Genomic DNA, 18,127 nt, shown 5'->3' with positions numbered 1-18,127 from the left:
TATGAGAAGCCACCTTTGGTGAAAAAATTGTAGCCTCTCTCCGACCGGTAGATCGTCCAGCACAGGTATGTTTATGGCGGCTATGCTCAGCTGGAGCCAGTCAAAAGCCCGTCCCTTGCTTTTGCTGGGGAGCTGCAGGGGCCTGTCTGGGCGCACGCTGTTGACATGAATGAGCGCACTGGGGCTGAGCCTGAGAAGGCTGTCGGGAAGGCGGATTGTACCTACTTATTGTAAGCATAGGGAGCATTCCTCCTTCCCCTGAAAAATCGTCTACCTGTTGAGGTAGATGCTGAAGGCGCCCGGTGGGAGAGTTTGTCAAGGGCGGTTTCCCGCTGATGGAGCTGCTCTACCACCTGCTCAACCTTCTCGCCGAAAATATTAACCCCCCAGCAAGGAACATCCGCAAGCTGCTGCTGGGTCCGATTGTCCAGGTCAGAGGCATGTAGCCATGAGAGTCTGCGCATCACTATACCTTGAGTAGCGGATCTGGATGCAACATCAAAAGTGTCATAAGCACCCCTGGACAGGAATTTACGACACGCCTTCAGCTGCCTGACCGCCTCCTGAAAAGGCCTGGCGTGCTCCGGAGGAAGCTTATCCACCAAGTCCGCCAGTTGCTTAACATTGTTCCGCATGTGAATGCTCGTGTAGAGCTGGTAGGACTGAATTTTGGACACGAGCATAGAGGACTGGTAGGCCTTCCTCCCAAAAGAGTCTAAAGTCCTAGCTTCTTGCCCCGGGGGCGCCGAGGCGAAATCTCTAGTACTTCTGGCTCTCTTGAGAGCGGAATCCACAACTGCAGAGTCGTGAGGTAACTGCGACCTCATCAACTCAGGTTCTCCATGGATCCGATACTGGGACTTCGCTTTCTTAGGAATGGTGGGATTAGATAATGGTTTTATCCAATTCCTCAGCAATGTCTCCTTGAGGACATTATGCAGAGGGGCAGTGGATAACTCCTTAGGTGGTGAAGGACAGTCCAGGACCTCGAGCATCTCAGTCCTGGGCTCATCCTCATTTACCACAGGGAAGGAAATGCCCACAGACATTTCCCGGACAAAGGAGGAGAAGGACAGACTCTCTGGTGGAGAAAGCTTCCTCTCAGGTGGAGTGGGATGAGAAGGAAGACCACAAGACTCCTCAGAAGAGAAATATCTGGGGTCTTCCCCTTCATCCTAGGAGGCATCCTCCTCGGTATTGGACAAGAGTTCACGAACTACATTCCGAAACCGGGCCCGTCTCAACGCCGAGGAACCATGTCCTCGATGACGATGTTGAGCGGTCGACTCCCATGCTGGTGGCGATGAAGCTCCCTCCATCAACGAGTGTAGTACCGGAAGACTGGAGGGTAGCCAATGTTACTCCGATTTTTAAGAAGGGTTCCAGAGGAGATCTGGGAAATTATAGACCGGTGAGTCTGACGTCGGTGCCGGGCAAGATGGTGGAGGCTATTATTAAGAATAAAATTGCAGAGCATATACAAAAACATGGACTGATGAGACAAAGTCAGCACGGATTTAGTGAAGGGAAGTCTTGCCTCACCAATCTAATGCATTTTTTTGAGGGGGTAAGCAAACATGTGGACAATGGGGAGCCGGTTGATATTGTATATCTGGATTTTCAGAAGGCGTTTCACAAAGTGCCGCACGAAAGACTCCTGAAGAAATTGCAGAGTCATGGAATCGGAGGTAGGGTATTATTATGGATTAAGAACTGGTTGAAAGATAGGAAGCAGAGAGTAGGATTGCGTGGCCAGTATTCTCAGTGGAGGAGGGTAGTTAGTGGGGTCCCGCAGGGGTCTGTGCTGGGTCCGTTGCTTTTTAATGTATTTATAAATGACCTAGAGATGGGAATAACTAGTGAGGTAATTAAATTCGCCGATGACACAAAATTATTCAGGGTCGTCAAGTCGCAGGAGGAATGTGAACGATTACAGGAGGACCTTGCGAGACTGGGAGAATGGGCGTGCAAGTGGCAGATGAAGTTCAATGTTGACAAGTGCAAAGTGATGCATGTGGGTAAGAGGAACCCGAATTATAGCTACGTCTTGCAAGGTTCCGCGTTAGGAGTTACGGATCAAGAAAGGGATCTGGGTGTCGTCGTCGATGATACGCTGAAACCTTCTGCTCAGTGTGCTGCTGCGGCTAGGAAAGCGAATAGAATGTTGGGTGTTATTAGGAAGGGTATGGAGTCCAGGTGTGCGGATGTTATAATGCCGTTGTATCGCTCCATGGTGCGACCGCACCTGGAGTATTGTGTTCAGTACTGGTCTCCGTATCTCAAAAAAGATATAGTAGAATTGGAAAAGGTACAGCGAAGGGCGACGAAAATGATAGTGGGGATGGGACGACTTTCCTATGAAGAGAGGCTGAGAAGGCTAGGGCTTTTCAGCTTGGAGAAGAGACGGCTGAGGGGAGATATGATAGAAGTGTATAAAATAATGAGTGGAATGGATCGGGTGGATGTGAAGCGACTGTTCACGCTATCCAAAAATACTAGGACTAGAGGGCATGAGTTGAAGCTACAGTGTGGTAAATTTAAAACGAATCGGAGAAAATTTTTCTTCACCCAACGTGTAATTAGACTCTGGAATTCGTTGCCGGAGAACGTGGTACGGGCGGTTAGCTTGACGGAGTTTAAAAAGGGGTTAGATAGATTCCTAAAGGACAAGTCCATAGACCGCTATTAAATGGACTTGGAAAAATTCCGCATTTTTAGGTATAACTTGTCTGGAATGTTTTTACGTTTGGGGAGCGTGCCAGGTGCCCTTGACCTGGATTGGCCACTGTCGGTGACAGGATGCTGGGCTAGATGGACCTTTGGTCTTTCCCAGTATGGCACTACTTATGTACTTATGTAAGTCAACCTGGGTGGCAGCCAAGGCCAAGGCCGCAAGCGGTCCTGGTGTCGGGGACCTCACCACAGGCACAGAGCCAGCTGCCGCTGCCATCGACGGTACCGAGGGCGCAAGCACTCCCTGTACCGGAACAGGTTGATGCAGCAGCCCTTCCAGAAGGCCTGGAAGAATGGCTCGAATGCTCTCCTCCAGAGTCGCTGTCGAGGAAGGCTGTGGGGCCGGTACTGGAGTCAAAGTCAGAATCTGCGAAGGTCTGGGAGGCGGTACCGGGCTGTCCGAAGACCAACGCACCGACATCTCGTATGGAGGGTGAGCGCTTCTCCCGGCGTCAGCGCTTTCTGGGTGCCAAATCTCTCGATGCCCCAGAGCTCCCGGTACCATGCCTGGAGGGAGACCAGTGCCAATGCTTCTTCGCTCGAAGCATGTCACTGGTATTCCGCGGCACCGACGAGGAAGACATGGAATCCACACGCCTCCACGGGGTCGGCTCCGACATCGGTCGGTCCCGGTGGGCCTGCACAGCAGGAGCCTTCGAGACAGGTGGAGACCCACTCGACGGCTCACTACTTCCACCTACAGGGAAAGTTCGGACAGCCATTACCTGCGCTCCCGATGTCGATGCCATCCCCGGTGCCGGTACCGATGTCGATGCCAAGGAATCAGTCGGAGCTCCGAAAAGGCGGTCGCGAAGAGCTCTTCGATGCCTGTGTCCACTCTTTCAAGCTAAGACACAACTTGCAAGCGTCTGGGTAATGGTCGGGTCCAAGGCACTGAATGCACCAGGAGTGCGGGTCAGTGCCCGAGACAAACCGCTGGTACCGAGCACACTTCTTGAAGCCGCTGAAAGGCTTCAATGACATCAGCAGAAAAATCGCAGCGGTGAAGTCAAACGGCTCGATTGTGCCAACTTAGGGCACAAAAAAGGGGAACCACAGCAGCACACTGAAACCTTCTGCCCAGTGTGCTGCTGCGGCTAGGAAAGCGAATAGAATGTTGGGTATTATTAGGAAAGGTATGGAAAACAGGTGTGAGGATGTTATAATGCCGTTGTATCGCTCCATGGTGCGACCACACCTTGAGTATTGTGTTCAATTCTGGTCACCGCATCTCAAGGAAGATAAAGTAGAATTGGAAAATGTGCAGCGAAGGGCGACTAAAATGATAGCGGGGATGGGACGACTTCCCTATGAAGAAAGACTAAGGAGGTTACGGCTTTTCAGCTTGGAGAAGAGACGGTTGAGGGGAGACATGATAGAGGTATATAAAATAATGAGTGGAGTGGAACAGGTGGGTGTGAAGCATCTGTTCACGCTTTCCAAAAATATTAGGACTAGGGGGCATGCGACGAAACTACAGTGTAGTAAATTTAAAACAAATCGGAGAAAAAGTTTCTTCACTCAACGCACAATTAAACTCTGGAATTCGTTGCCGGAGAACGTGGTGAAGGCGGTTAGCTTAGCAGAGTTTAAAAAGGGGTTAGACGGTTTCCTAAAGAACAAGTCCACAAACCACTACTAAATGGACTTGGGAAAAATCCACAATTCCAGGAATAATATGTATAGAATGTTTGTACGTTTGGGAAGCTCGCCAGGTGCCCTTGGCCTGGATTGGCCGCTGTCGTGGACAGGATGCTGGGCTCGATGGACCCTTAGTCTTTTCCCAGTGTGGCATTACTTATGTACTTTATTTTTTTTAACTAGAAAATAAAAAACAAGAAAAAGGCGACTAGAAACAAGAAAAAAGCAGCAACAGCATGCGAAAAAGGCGCCTATGTTTTTCTTGGGACCTAAGGGAGAGAGACCGCAAGCAGCCACTCTCCACCGTTGAAAAGAAAAGACTGAGGTGGGAACGGATGCGAGCGGGCAGGAAGATGGCCACGCATGCGCAGTGCATCCGTCCCGTGCTTTGCTGGCTGTCGCAACCTTTTTTTTTCAGATTTTACTACAAAATCTCCGTCCTGGGGCCGCTGTGGACGACGACGACCCACATGTGAGAACAAGCAGCCTGCTTGTCCTCGGAGAATTAGTAAATCACTGCTGATTGATAGAATAGCTTCGGCAAGAGAACGAATTCATCAAAACACAAGCACATGGTCTAAGTATCTATTGACAAATGGACTGATGTCAGTTGAGACGTAAGAAACTATGAGATTTTTTGAAGAGCGTGCATATGTTTTTTGTGCACGTTGATAGATGGATGTTTCTGTACAGGAAGTAGTAACATTTAAAATTTTTCAGAAAGACAGATGAAGATGCAATGTGGCCAGTAACTTCTCCTGACATCTTATATAGATGAGGTTGGAACCACCTTTGAAGTGTCTCATTTACTTATTAGGTACATAATGGATATTTCAATAGCCTAACATAATGGATATTTGAATAACCTAACTTAGTTTGTTGAATATATTGAATTTATGCACAGGGACATGACCACTTCATAATTTTAGTGTTTTAAAGTCAGCACAAAGACTCCATTATTTTTCATGCAAAACCAGAACAAAATAAAACAGTTATACAGGCAGATCTTGTGAGTGCATGATTTTGGTCGACATGACTAGAAAAAGCTGAATATAAAATGTTAGACAAAATGCTGCAATAAAAATCTTGCTTTCACAATGTATTATTCCAAAGATCATTGGTTGCTGGTGGCAGCTCGTGTTTTGAAATTTGCCTGTTTGATGTACAAAGTATCTCATGGTTTAACTCCTTCATATCTAATTGTTTTGTTTTGACCATTCCTATGCGCGAGACCCGATCATCTAATCTGTTTTCTTTTTTATTTATTTAATTTATAAGCATTTTAAAATACATAATATTCAAAAGAGAATAATAAAGAATTTGAAAATAATCACAGAAGAATTAACTAAAAAGGAAAATCTATATGCTTTCATCGACCACAATTAAATAAGAAATGATCCAAGAATCAAGGAATACAAATATCAAGCTATGAATACCAAGCTCTTAAACATCTATTAAATCAAAGACTGCGCTATAGCCTGTAGACTCACTCCAAGATGCTATACAGTGTTACATTCGGTTCTAAATTTTCACAATAATACTCTCCTTACTTTTTAGAAAAACATCCAACTGATTGGGTTCAAAAAATTGATAATGTTTTGTGTAAAGTAGAATCCTACACACACAAGGAAATTTCAAAAGAAAGTTTGCACCCAGGGCAATTACCCTTGGGCGCAAAGCAAGAAATAATTTACGCCGTTTTTGGGTTTCCCTAGATAAATCTGGGAAAACCCTTACTGTTGAACCCAAAAATAAAGAATTTAAATGTCTTAGGGAAAGTCTGGTAATCTGTTTTCTTTTCTGCCTTTAAAGAGAAAAATACGGAATATAATTATAAATACTTTAATATCTTATCAGGCTGCTAAACTGGGTAAAGATATTTCTTCTTTAATAGTACAGGTATCAAGCTATGGACATTTTAGACATTTGCTTAAGACACACTTGTTTCTGAATCTTAACAGGAATTGACTGTTGGCATTAGTATCCATGTAACTTTGTATTTCTGGATTGTTCAGATTTATTGTTTGTGACCTGCACCGAACCATGAGGCATTGCGAGCTCTAAAAAATAAACATGTTATGTTCCCTCTCCCCCCCCCCCCCCAACTCCCACATGGTGCCCGTGGTTCTCTCTCAATCTCTTCCATACACAATACTTTTTTAAAAAGCAAGTCTTTGGCCTTGCAGTCTGGCAGCAGATGTACTGAAAGACTGCATGTGAACTGCACTGGGCCTTTCCCTCTGACACGGCCCACCCTTCTGAAAACAGGAAATTGTGTCAGAAGGGGCAGGCTTGGTCAGAGTGAAGGCTTGGCACATGCAGCCTTCAAGTACGGATGCTGCTGATCTGCAGGGCTGAAGATCTGCTATTTTAAAAGGGTACTGTGGGTACAGGTGGAGAAGGAGAGCTGCGGAGGGAGGGGGAAGAGATACCGGACCAGTGGGGGGGGGGGGGGGGGGAGGCAGCAGACGAGCAGCATGCGCAATTACATTTTTAAATCACAATTAATAATTAGCACATTAATCACAGCATTAACAGCAATTAACATGCAGTTCTACTCTAAGCTACAGAGATGGTGACTTTATATGGTTGGTTTACATTTTTATTCTTCAATGTCTTAATTGTATCACACTCTGCTTCTATTGAGCCTGCATTAAATTTTAGAAGAATAGATGCCGAGATCAAAGCTTAAGGTGGTACCACTGTCAAGCAGTGTGAGAACCTATTCTATGACAGTAATGGTGTACCTTACATTTACACAACTGCAGTTACATCAGCCATAGATATGATGTAATCGTGATCAGGCAAATACGGCAGGGGCATGCGTAATTTGCAGTATTCTGTAAGTTATGTGCTTAAGTGGGAGGCACACCAATGCACTCTGTGTACGCTCCCTTGCATTTAGACTGTATGCCACTTATGCACAATGCTACAGAATGGCGCTTAGATGCCATGCTTGCACTTACGTGTGTGCTAGTATTCTATAGGTTTATATGTGCATAAAGGCGGGTGTCCAGTTACAGAAGTGCTGGGTCTTCAGGTTTCCTAGTTTTGTGATATGTACACTACATAATACAAACCCAAGTACTCAACCATATTTGACTACACTTTTAAAATTTCTAACAAATGACACTTTTGCCTTTGGTTCTACATACATGGAAGAGGCTCGCGTGTTTGATAATCTGTTGTCCATGGTTATTTTATCTTGATGTTCTACAGCATCAGGCTCTGCACTTTCAACTTGGCTTGAGACAGACTCTGGTTGGACAGCAGGTTTTAAAGAATCATTCATCTCTGATGATACAGTGATGGTTTCCTCCTCTTCCTCCTAAAGAAAAGAGGACATGTCAAAGACTACACGCAATATATTGTTAGTGTTTCAAAAAACCTAACCTAGAATCATTCACACTGAAATGAGGAGTGGCCTAGTGGTTAGGGTGGTGGTCTTTGGTCCTGGGGAACTGAGGAACTGAGTTCGATTCCCACTTCAGGCACAGGCAGCTCCTTGTGACTCTGGGCAAGTCACTTAACCCTCCATTTCCCCAGGTACAAATAAGTACCTGCATACAATATGTAAGCTGCATTGTGCCTGCCATGAGTGGGAAAGCGCGGGGTACAAATGTAACAAAAAAAAAAAAAAAATTCTATAGATCAGGGCTTCTTAACCTGAGATCCAAATATGGGCATGAAAGTCTTATCCAGATGCAAACAAATTATTATTAATTTTTATTTTCTTCAGGTTACTTTGAAAACTGTCTTTAAGGTTTCACTCCAAACAAGCAAGTGTAGGGTGAATTGGGATGCCACCATATATGGTCAGATTATTTATTTATTTATTGCATTTGTATCCCACATTTTCCCACCTATTTGCGGGCTCAGTGTGGCTTACAATACATTGTGAGTGATGGAAATACAATATGTTACAGTACAATTATGGTTACATTGTGAAGAGTTATGAGAGACAGAGTCAAGTCAGAACATCTTTGGGGCGTAGAACAATGGAATGATACAATGGGGAAAAGATGGGGCGATAGAACAATAGCGGATAACCTTAGGGTATAACAATTTTATTTGTGGGTGGAGTATTAATTGTGGTGGAAATGCGGGGTGAGAGAATTCAAGGAGAGTGTATTGATTCATTTCTGTTGGTGTGTATGGGCTTCATGTGTTTTGATCCTTGCAGTAGATTTTCACAAAGAGATAAGTGGCAAACCCACTGCTTTTCCTTATTGTTTTACACCCTGGCATAACTGATTCTTTGTAACCTTGCTGGGTATTTATGTTTTAGATTGGCCACTGCTGGAGAGAGGCTTGAAGGACCTTTATTATGACCCATTATGGCATTTCTCATTTACATCAGATCACAGTAGTCTTTAAAGTTAAAAAAAGATTTAGCCTTTTCAAGTATACATTGTAATTCTTTCATTCTAGACTAGTTAGATCATTAAGATTGTTAGATACTTGATGTTAAAGTAGACAAGGAAACAGCTTGTATTTTCAGTGCAATGAAGAAATAAAGCTGCAGTACAACTGAAGAAGCAACACAAGAAAAAAAAATTTTTTAAATATCACCAGCCCAAGTCCTGCAGCATTGCTGCTCTTTGAGCTATTACCTTAGTAACAGCAAGACCATGTTTGCAGAGGGGACCAGGACTACCATGGGATCTGTATGAGCCTGTAACTGCTAACAGGCCCTACAACATGTGTATGTATTTATTTGGATTTAGTCATTGTGCGCTACATTTTATACATTTCCCTCTCCCCAGAGGGCTTACAATTGATGTGAATTTTTTTCACTCCATCAGCTAAAGAAAGTCTCTTTTCAAATTGTCCCTCAATGCAACTCTACCGTCCACAGATGCTACTACAGTAGTGACAATCTTCCCTCCCAATCTGAGCTCACCTGCACACACCCTAGCAGAAAAAAAAAAAGCTCAATTAAAATATTTTCCTAATTTTGGGAGTTAGGTTATAAAATAAATCTTAAATAGTAACAATGTAAATGACAGTAGATAAAGATCAACTGAGCTACCCAATCTGCCCAGCTGGTTTACTCTCTGGTCTTCTACCTCTCTGGGTAGAAGGCAAATTCCTATGTTTAAGTCAATACCTTGTTTTATACCTATTACTATTGCTGCTCTATCTATCCCCATTAGGTTTAAATTTTCTGCAGGCCTCCATCACCTCCTCTAATAGGTTATTACAGGCCTGTCTTAAAAAATCAAGAGTAAAGTGGTTTATATTTAATTATTTATTGTATTTGTACCCCACATTTTCCCACCTTTTTGCAGGCTCAATGTGGCTTACAGAGTATGGAAATGAAAACGTCGTTAAATGATTTGAAGAAAAAAAAACAGTCAATCATAAGCTGAGGTGAAAGAGGAATTCAGATGGAGAGGTGTTAGGTAAGGTCGTGTGAGAGGTGTTTTAGGTGTACTTGGGTAGTTTAAGGAATGATTTGTTTCATTGAGGGTGACTTTTGTAGGCTCTGTTGAAGAGATGTGTTTTCAAAGCTTGCGAAAGCTTGTTAGATTGGGTATGGTTTTCAGGGCCATGGGTAGTGTGTTCCAAGACTGTGTGCTTTTGTACGCAAAGGAAGTAGCATAAGCCTGTTTGTATTTCATTCCTTTACAGCTGGGGAAGTTCAGGTTGAGGAATTTGTGGGCCGATCTTTTGGCATTTATCATATGCTTAGTTTCCTTTACAACTCTCTGCTAGAACTACTGAGGTTTTGGAAGAAGAGACTGGGTAGATCCAATTAAACCTTACATATGCAAGAACAAGTTTTTATTCTGATGGGTGTATGGTTCTGTGCAGATACAGTGGGGGAAATAAGTATTTGATCCCTTGCTGATTTTGTAAGTGAGCCCACTGACAAAGACATGAGCAGCCCATAATTGAAGGGTAGGTTATTGGTAACAGTGAGAGATAGCACATCACAAATTAAATCCGGAAAATCACATTGTGGAAAGTATATGAATTTATTTGCATTCTGCAGAGGGAAATAAGTATTTGATCCCCCACCAACCAGTAAGAGATCTGGCCCCTACAGACCAGGTAGATGCTCCAAATCAACTCGTTACCTGCATGACAGACAGCTGTCGGCAATGGTCACCTGTATGAAAGCCACCTGTCCACAGACTCAGTGAATCTGTCAGACTCTAACCTCTACAAAATGGCCAAGAGCAAGGAGCTGTCTAAGGATGTCAGGGACAAGATCATACACCTGCACAAGGCTGGAATGGGCTACAAAACCATCAGTAAGACGCTGGGCGAGAAGGAGACAACTGTTGGTGCCATAGTAAGAAAATGGAAGAAGTACAAAATGACTGTCAATCGACAAAGATCTGGGGCTCCACACAAAATCTCACCTCGTGGGGTATCCTTGATCATGAGGAAGGTTAGAAATCAGCCTACAACTACAAGGGGGGAACTTGTCAATGATCTCAAGGCAGCTGGGACCACTGTCACCACGAAAACCATTGGTAACACATTACGACATAACGGATTGCAATCCTGCAGTGCCCGCAAGGTCCCCCTGCTCCGGAAGGCACATGTGACGGCCCGTCTGAAGTTTGCCAGTGAACACCTGGATGATGCCGAGAGTGATTGGGAGAAGGTGCTGTGGTCAGATGAGACAAAAATTGAGCTCTTTGGCATGAACTCAACTCGCCGTGTTTGGAGGAAGAGAAATGCTGCCTATGACCCAAAGAACACCGTCCCCACTGTCAAGCATGGAGGTGGAAATGTTATGTTTTGGGGGTGTTTCTCTGCTAAGGGCACAGGACTACTTCACCGCATCAATGGGAGAATGGATGGGGCCATGTACCGTACAATTCTGAGTGACAACCTCCTTCCCTCCGCCAGGGCCTTAAAAATGGGTCGTGGCTGGGTCTTCCAGCACGACAATGACCCAAAACATACAGCCAAGGCAACAAAGGAGTGGCTCAGGAAGAAGCACATTAGGGTCATGGAGTGGCCTAGCCAGTCACCAGACCTTAATCCCATTGAAAACTTATGGAGGGAGCTGAAGCTGCGAGTTGCCAAGCGACAGCCCAGAACTCTTAATGATTTAGAGATGATCTGCAAAGAGGAGTGGACCAAAATTCCTCCTGACATGTGTGCAAACCTCATCATCAACTACAGAAGACGTCTGACCGCTGTGCTTGCCAACAAGGGTTTTGCCACCAAGTATTAGGTCTTGTTTGCCAGAGGGATCAAATACTTATTTCCCTCTGCAGAATGCAAATAAATTCATATACTTTCCACAATGTGATTTTCCGGATTTAATTTGTGATGTGCTATCTCTCACTGTTACCAATAACCTACCCTTCAATTATGGGCTGCTCATGTCTTTGTCAGTGGGCACACTTACAAAATCAGCAAGGGATCAAATACTTATTTCCCCCACTGTATACTATACAAGAAAGCTATATGCTAAGCAATTCTTTCATGTATGTCACCAGAACAGTATAATGTAATGATGCCGTGGTTAAAAAAACAAAACAAAACATAAAAACTTACCTTGATTTCTTCAAAGAAATGTGCAGTTTCCCCTTCTATGATTGGCTGCAACATCTGACCCCGCCGCTTTGTTGATGGTGATCCCTGTAACAGTCATCCTATATATTTATTTTGGATTTAGCTCATGCCTTTTATTTCTCAATTTTTTTTTTTTTTAGATTGACGTCTTTATTGAACGACAAAGAATCCCTGTGCATTGGAATCTAAACACTCATTACCTTTAGCATGAATAGAGATGCACTCAAACAAATCAACATTAACACAAGTTTCATGTAAATGAATCAACAAAAAAAAGCCAACAGTCACAGGAAATCCAATTCTACTGACAACTCAAGGATTGACCCCAGGTTTTAAAGATTTTATTAGACCTCCTCCCATCTCCCCCTTCCCCGCCCCCATCTCTCCCCTACCTCACTAACTTCCCCAACCACTTACCCGAACCCTCCCCCCTTTAGCATGTGCAGTGTTTCAGAAAAGGCTCCCATATTGCTTCCCATTTCACCTCCATATGGCCTCGAAAAGCCCTAAGCCTCTCCATTTCACAGATAAACCAATGTTTGTTTAACCATCTCGTCACTGACCTCTCTTGATTTCCAATGCCCAGCAATCACAACTCGAGCCGTAACCATTGCATGCCTTACCAGCAAAGCCTGCGATTTAGTAATGCCTGCTGTTTTTTTTTTTTTTTTAGCAAATATGAAAAACTCAGGAGATCATTTAATAGGTCTTTGAATCCAATGCTGTAACCTAGATTGTATTGCTTTCCAATATGTCCGAACTTTAATGCACAGCCACCAAATATGTCCCATTGTACCCCTTTGATTACAGCCATGCCAACACAATGGTGAAACTCCAGGAAACATGTGATTAAGTCTAACCGGGGTCAAATACCACTGATAATGCACGTTAACCACATTCTCTTCATAAGGAACTGAAATAGATATCTTAGACCAATTGTTCTCAAAAAAGGACCAGTCCCCATCGTCAATAACCACCCCCAGTTCCTGATGCCACCTCTCCCTATGAACCTGGGTTGCTCTCAACTGTCCACGCAGATAAAAATAAAGACATGTAATAAGACCCCTAGTAGTTTTAGAATCTTCACATAAATCTTCCAGGAACGTATTTTCCCGTAATATAGTGGGCCGTATCTCCCTTGAACTAAGAAAAGATCTCAACTGACAATATGCAAAGAACTCATTAGGCATCACGGGGAACTGTTCCTGCAATGATTCAAATGAAATCAGACAGCCATCATCAAATAACTGACCCCAAGAGACCAAACCCAGTGATCTCCATCTAATAAAAGGGTCCCTGGGAAACCCCGGGATGAAAAAGCTATCAGGACAGCTTAGATAACACTGCGTCAGGCCCACTGAACAACCCGTCCCAATAAAAGAACATGGAATAAATCGAAGGGCATAAATTTGTATCTAAAGATCTATATTTACGAGAAAGCCACATCATATCCCTAAGCGGGCAGAATTCCACCTCTGCCTGTTCCAGCTTCACCCATAACTTGTGCGAGTGGTCCTGATACCACTCAAATGCTTCATGGGCCTGATCCACCCTATAGTACCACAACACATTTGGAACACCCAGATCCCCCTTCCTCCCTGTCCTTATACAATAGAGCTCTCGGCAGTCGAGGAAACTTATTAGCCCAGATGAATCTAACCAATCTGTCCTGCACCCCCTTCAAAAAGCCCCTGGATATCTTAACTGGAAGAACTTGGAAAAGATACATCAAACGCGGCACTACATTCATCTTCAATTTCTTCTCAATTTTTTACACTGCCTTACCCACAAAAGGTTACAGCAGCAATAAAAACAGATACAAATAACCCGCCTCTAAAGTATTTGTGAAAAGCAACAAGATCATTCATTTCTCCTAATTCTTAAGATGTTCCCACAATTAGGGGCCCAAACAGGAAATTGCTCTGTTGTCGGTAGATTTTAAATGAATTCTTCCTGGCAAAGCCAGTAGAGCTTGACCCGCAGAATGAAGGGATCAATTAGATGCATTTTAAAATAGGGAGGGGCATTCAGGCACAATTCACTGATGGATGGTAACCAATGTAAGGTCTTAAGAACAGATATTACATGCTTATCCAAATGAGGTGCTATATTCTGTATTAGCTGGAGTCTGTGAACCTGCACCTTTGGCAGACCTACATATAGTGCATTACAGTACTCCAGGTGAGTAATAAGGCCTGGGATACAGTTTGTAAATACAATTTGGTTAAACCGCTACAATATTTTGTAGTAGTGGTGGTATATCAAATTTTTAACATACATAAACATTAATGCAGACATTAAGATTGCTAGATACTTGATGTTAAAGTAGACAAGGAGCAACACAAACTGATTTTCTTGGTCACTACTCCCTCTAGTCCCTTGAAAAGAAGGAGCACCCCTCCCAGACCCATCCATAGGCCCCTCCACTGGTGAACTAGTGGCTAGTCAGGCAGGAGCGAGTCTCTGTTGCTCCTGCCCACGCTGGCTCCAATCTCAAAATGGCTGCCACGATTTCCAGCAGCTAGAGGTCATGGCAACCATTTTGAGACTGGAGCTGGCATGAGTAAGGGATGATTGTGGATCGCTACTGCCTATGCCAGCTCTAATCAAAACAGCTGCTGCGACTTCCAGCAGTAGTCTTGTGACACTGCCGCTAGAGATTGCGGCAGTCATTTTAGCAGCAGAGACGGTATTGGACAGGAGCAACTGTGGATGTACAGTAGGCCTGGGGGGGGGGGGGGGGGGGGGTAGGGGGAGAGAGACAGAGCGCTAGGAGACAAGCATATAGTTTTGGTTTTGGACAAAAATGCACCAGCATTTTTGGTTAAAACAAAGTTGAATATCAATTTCAGGCGCACCAAAACTGAAATTCAGTTGGCCTCTAACAGATATCCAAGATTCCATAAATGGGAAACGCACATCTGCATTACAGAGCTCATATTTCATGTTTAGAAATGAATTCGGGCTAATGTCTTTTCACATATGGGCTTCAGAAAATCAAGGGAGGAGAAAAAACTGAAGCAGTATAGATGCCCTGCAAAGGAGATGTTTTTCATGTTCTTGTAGCATCCTAAAAACAATTTCTCTGCTGAAGAATTAAAAATCTGGCATTCTACTACCATAAGAAGTCTCTCATAATGATGTGTTCCCTGCTTTTTCTTCGGAAAACCCACATTCCCTTATACCCCCTTATACCTGAAGCCTTAATTGGCACATACTGTGTTCCCTTTCTGTCTTCCCATTCAGTTCTGCACTATCAATTGTAGATAACCAACCATTTACTTACAAGAATAGGAGTAATGCTTGCTCTTGTCAACATTTGTTTCACAAGGCGATATCTGTCATAAAGAGGTTTAACAACTTGCCTTTCCTCTCTTGTAACCTACAGTGAAAAGAAATTTAAAGCAAGTCAAAAAAATACCCTTGTTCAATTATTCTTGACGTTCCAATCAAATGAAAACAGAAATCTTTACATGATCAACATGGTGACGGTGGAAGACCTCGGCTTGGGGAGGAGACAAGTTTAATCTTTCTTTCTGAATCACAGAGATGGATTTTAATTCTGAATGAAAAAATGTCACAAAATTGATCTTACTTTTTTTTCATTTGCTCATATATAGGATAAGCTTCCTAATTTCAGCCCCACTAGCAGTCTGATCCTGGACTATCAGAATTGATGAAATTAAAAATGGCAATGTACAATGAATCCTAATTTTTAAAAACATGATGATACTGTAAAACTAACAACCACTGGGGCATGCCGAAAAGGGGACCAGAACTCAGCATGCCAGTGCCAAATCCAAAGACAGGAAGAACTTTTGTCATACTATGGCAGTTCCTCCTAGCCAAAAGTCATCTGAGCTATCTGGGCATGCTGTCCGAGGGTGGAAGCTAGATGGTAGAAAGAAAGGAAGAAAATAAAATTTAAGAACTTAAGAGTAGCGATACTGGGTCAGACCAATGGTCCATCTAGCCCAGTATTCTGTTTCCAAACAGTGGTCAAACCAAATCACAACTACCTAGCAGAAACCCAATTAGTAGCAACATTCCATGCTACCAATCCTAGGGCAAGCAGTGGCTTCACCCATATCCATCTCAATAAAAGACTATGGACTTGTCCTCCAGGAGCTTCACGAAACCTTTTTTAAACTCAGATACGCTAATCGCTGTTACCACATCCTCCAGCAACAAGTTCCAGAGTTTAACTATTCTTTCAGCAAAAAAATATTTCCTCCTATTTGTTTTAAAAGCATTTCCCACGTAATTTCATTGAGTGTCCCCTGGTCTTTGTACTTTGTGAAAGAGTGAAAAAAAAAATCGATTCACTTTTACTTGTTCTACACCACTCAGGATTTTATAGACCTCAATCATATTCCCTCTCAGCAGTCCCTTTCCAAGCTGAAGAGCCCTAACCTCTTTAGCCTTTCCTCATATGGCAGGAGTTTCATCCCCTTTATCATTTTGGTCATTCTTCTTTGAACCTTTTCTAATTCTGCTATATCTTTTTTGATTAATTGAATGCAATACTCAAGGTGAGTTTGCAGCATGGAGTGATACAGAGGCATTATATTATTCTTGATCTTATTTTGCATCCCTACCCTAAAAATTCTCAGTATCCTGTTTGCTTTTTTGGCCTCCCTTGCACACTGAACAGAAATTTTCAATGTATTGTCTACGAAGAAACCTAGATTTTTCTCTCGAGTGCTGACCCCTAAAGTGGACCTTAGCATCAGGTAACTATGATTTAGATTATTCTTCCCAATGTGCATCATTTTGCATCTGTCCACATTAAATCATCTGCCAAATGATCACCAATAATTATACTTAACGGGGAATCCACATCAAATCACTTCATGTATCTCATTTGTTATTCATTTTTCAAGATTACACATTTCCCAATGTGGTATCCATCAACCAATCTTAAATCTCCCTTTTTTGGCAAATATACTAGAGGAAAAATTACTTTTTCATATAGGTAACTAAGTGGAGAATAAGGACAGACGATTCTAATCAGGCATGGTTTAATAAATGCTCAGGAACAGGCAGCTTTGTCATCAATTATGGATAATATAAACTCTCATATTTGGATAAAAACCAAGGCCTGAAGTTTTCCCTACAAAGAGACTGACAGCAAATAACGACCATATGGCCCATGCAGTTTGCCTGTCCATACCAATTACTAAGCTCTATAATCCTTCCTTCCCCTCAGATATTCTTTGGGCTTATTCCAAATTTTCTTAAATTCAGATACTGTAATCTCCACCATCTTAACTTGGATGCTGTTCTATGTATCCATTACCCTTTCTGTACAGAAATATTTCCTTAGCTTACTCTAAGTCTTACCTCCTTTCACCCTCATCCTACAATCCCTTATTCTAGAGCATCCATCCACTGATGAAGTAGACTTTTGGTCCCCCGAAAGCTCAGGCCTCAAATAAATGTGCCACCTGCCTCTGTCAATCTACCTATTGCGAGAGGCTAACCTCTTGTGCATTTACTCTAGGAAGGCCCCTCTCGATCTTTAAGTCTGTACCCATATCTTTTATGAATAGCTAGTAAACTGACCAGGGCACGGTAGCAAGATATTTGAAATATCTTTTCGTACTGTGGTTAGAGAAATTCTATACAACTATATGTTTTATGCTAAAATCCTGGGAGACAGGCACAAATAACGAATATACTCTACTAATCATTATGGAATGAAGGGAATAACGTATTTGATGGACGCACTGAAGAGTGCAGAGCTCTGGGGTATGATTAACCCAAGTACATCCACAATCTGGCAAACTTCTCCATTTTGTACTGATATGGGAGGCTCCAGTATAGGAAATGAAGAAATTAGACCTTACTTGCTAATTTGCTTTCCTTTAGTCCCTCCACACCAGCCTAGATGGATGGGTTATACACTTTTACCAGCAGATGGGTGGAAACTGTTAACTACAGAATCCTAATGGAGCCTATAAACTAGCTGTGTCGTTCCTTCCAGAGTCAGTATGAACATAAGCAGGGGGAGGGGGAGGGCGGGGAGGTATAGATAGGGGAGGGGGGTTGAAAAAGAGAAAACTGAGAGGAATTGGCACATGAAGGTTTGTTAAACAGTGTTATTTATTTGTGCCAATACTGTATTGTACTGTATTTTTTTAGATTGTACCTTACTTGTGCGATAATCCGCGATATTGTTGTGCGGAGGAGTTTTGGATGTTTGTGCATT

General features: G+C 43.0%; 1 protein-coding gene across 4 annotated transcripts in view; it reads right to left on the bottom strand.

The window, feature by feature from the left end:
* FAM13B (family with sequence similarity 13 member B) overlaps positions 1 to 18,127 on the bottom strand; it is a 242,356-nt gene that overhangs the window by 34,413 nt on the left and 189,816 nt on the right. For all 4 annotated transcript variants that reach the window (XM_030211346.1, XM_030211347.1, XM_030211348.1 and 1 more), the window contains 3 exons: positions 15,203 to 15,298; positions 11,899 to 11,982; positions 7,530 to 7,702 (listed from right to left, as the gene is read on the bottom strand). In XM_030211346.1, the coding sequence (XP_030067206.1) occupies positions 7,530 to 7,702; positions 11,899 to 11,982; positions 15,203 to 15,298 (353 nt within the window). The remainder of the gene's footprint in view (positions 1 to 7,529; positions 7,703 to 11,898; positions 11,983 to 15,202; positions 15,299 to 18,127) is intronic.

This window comes from Microcaecilia unicolor, chromosome 8 (genome assembly GCF_901765095.1).
Source record: "Microcaecilia unicolor chromosome 8, aMicUni1.1, whole genome shotgun sequence".
In the NCBI taxonomy this organism is placed as follows: Eukaryota; Metazoa; Chordata; class Amphibia; order Gymnophiona; family Siphonopidae; genus Microcaecilia; species Microcaecilia unicolor.
This window is presented reverse-complemented; position numbering and strand designations above follow the sequence as displayed.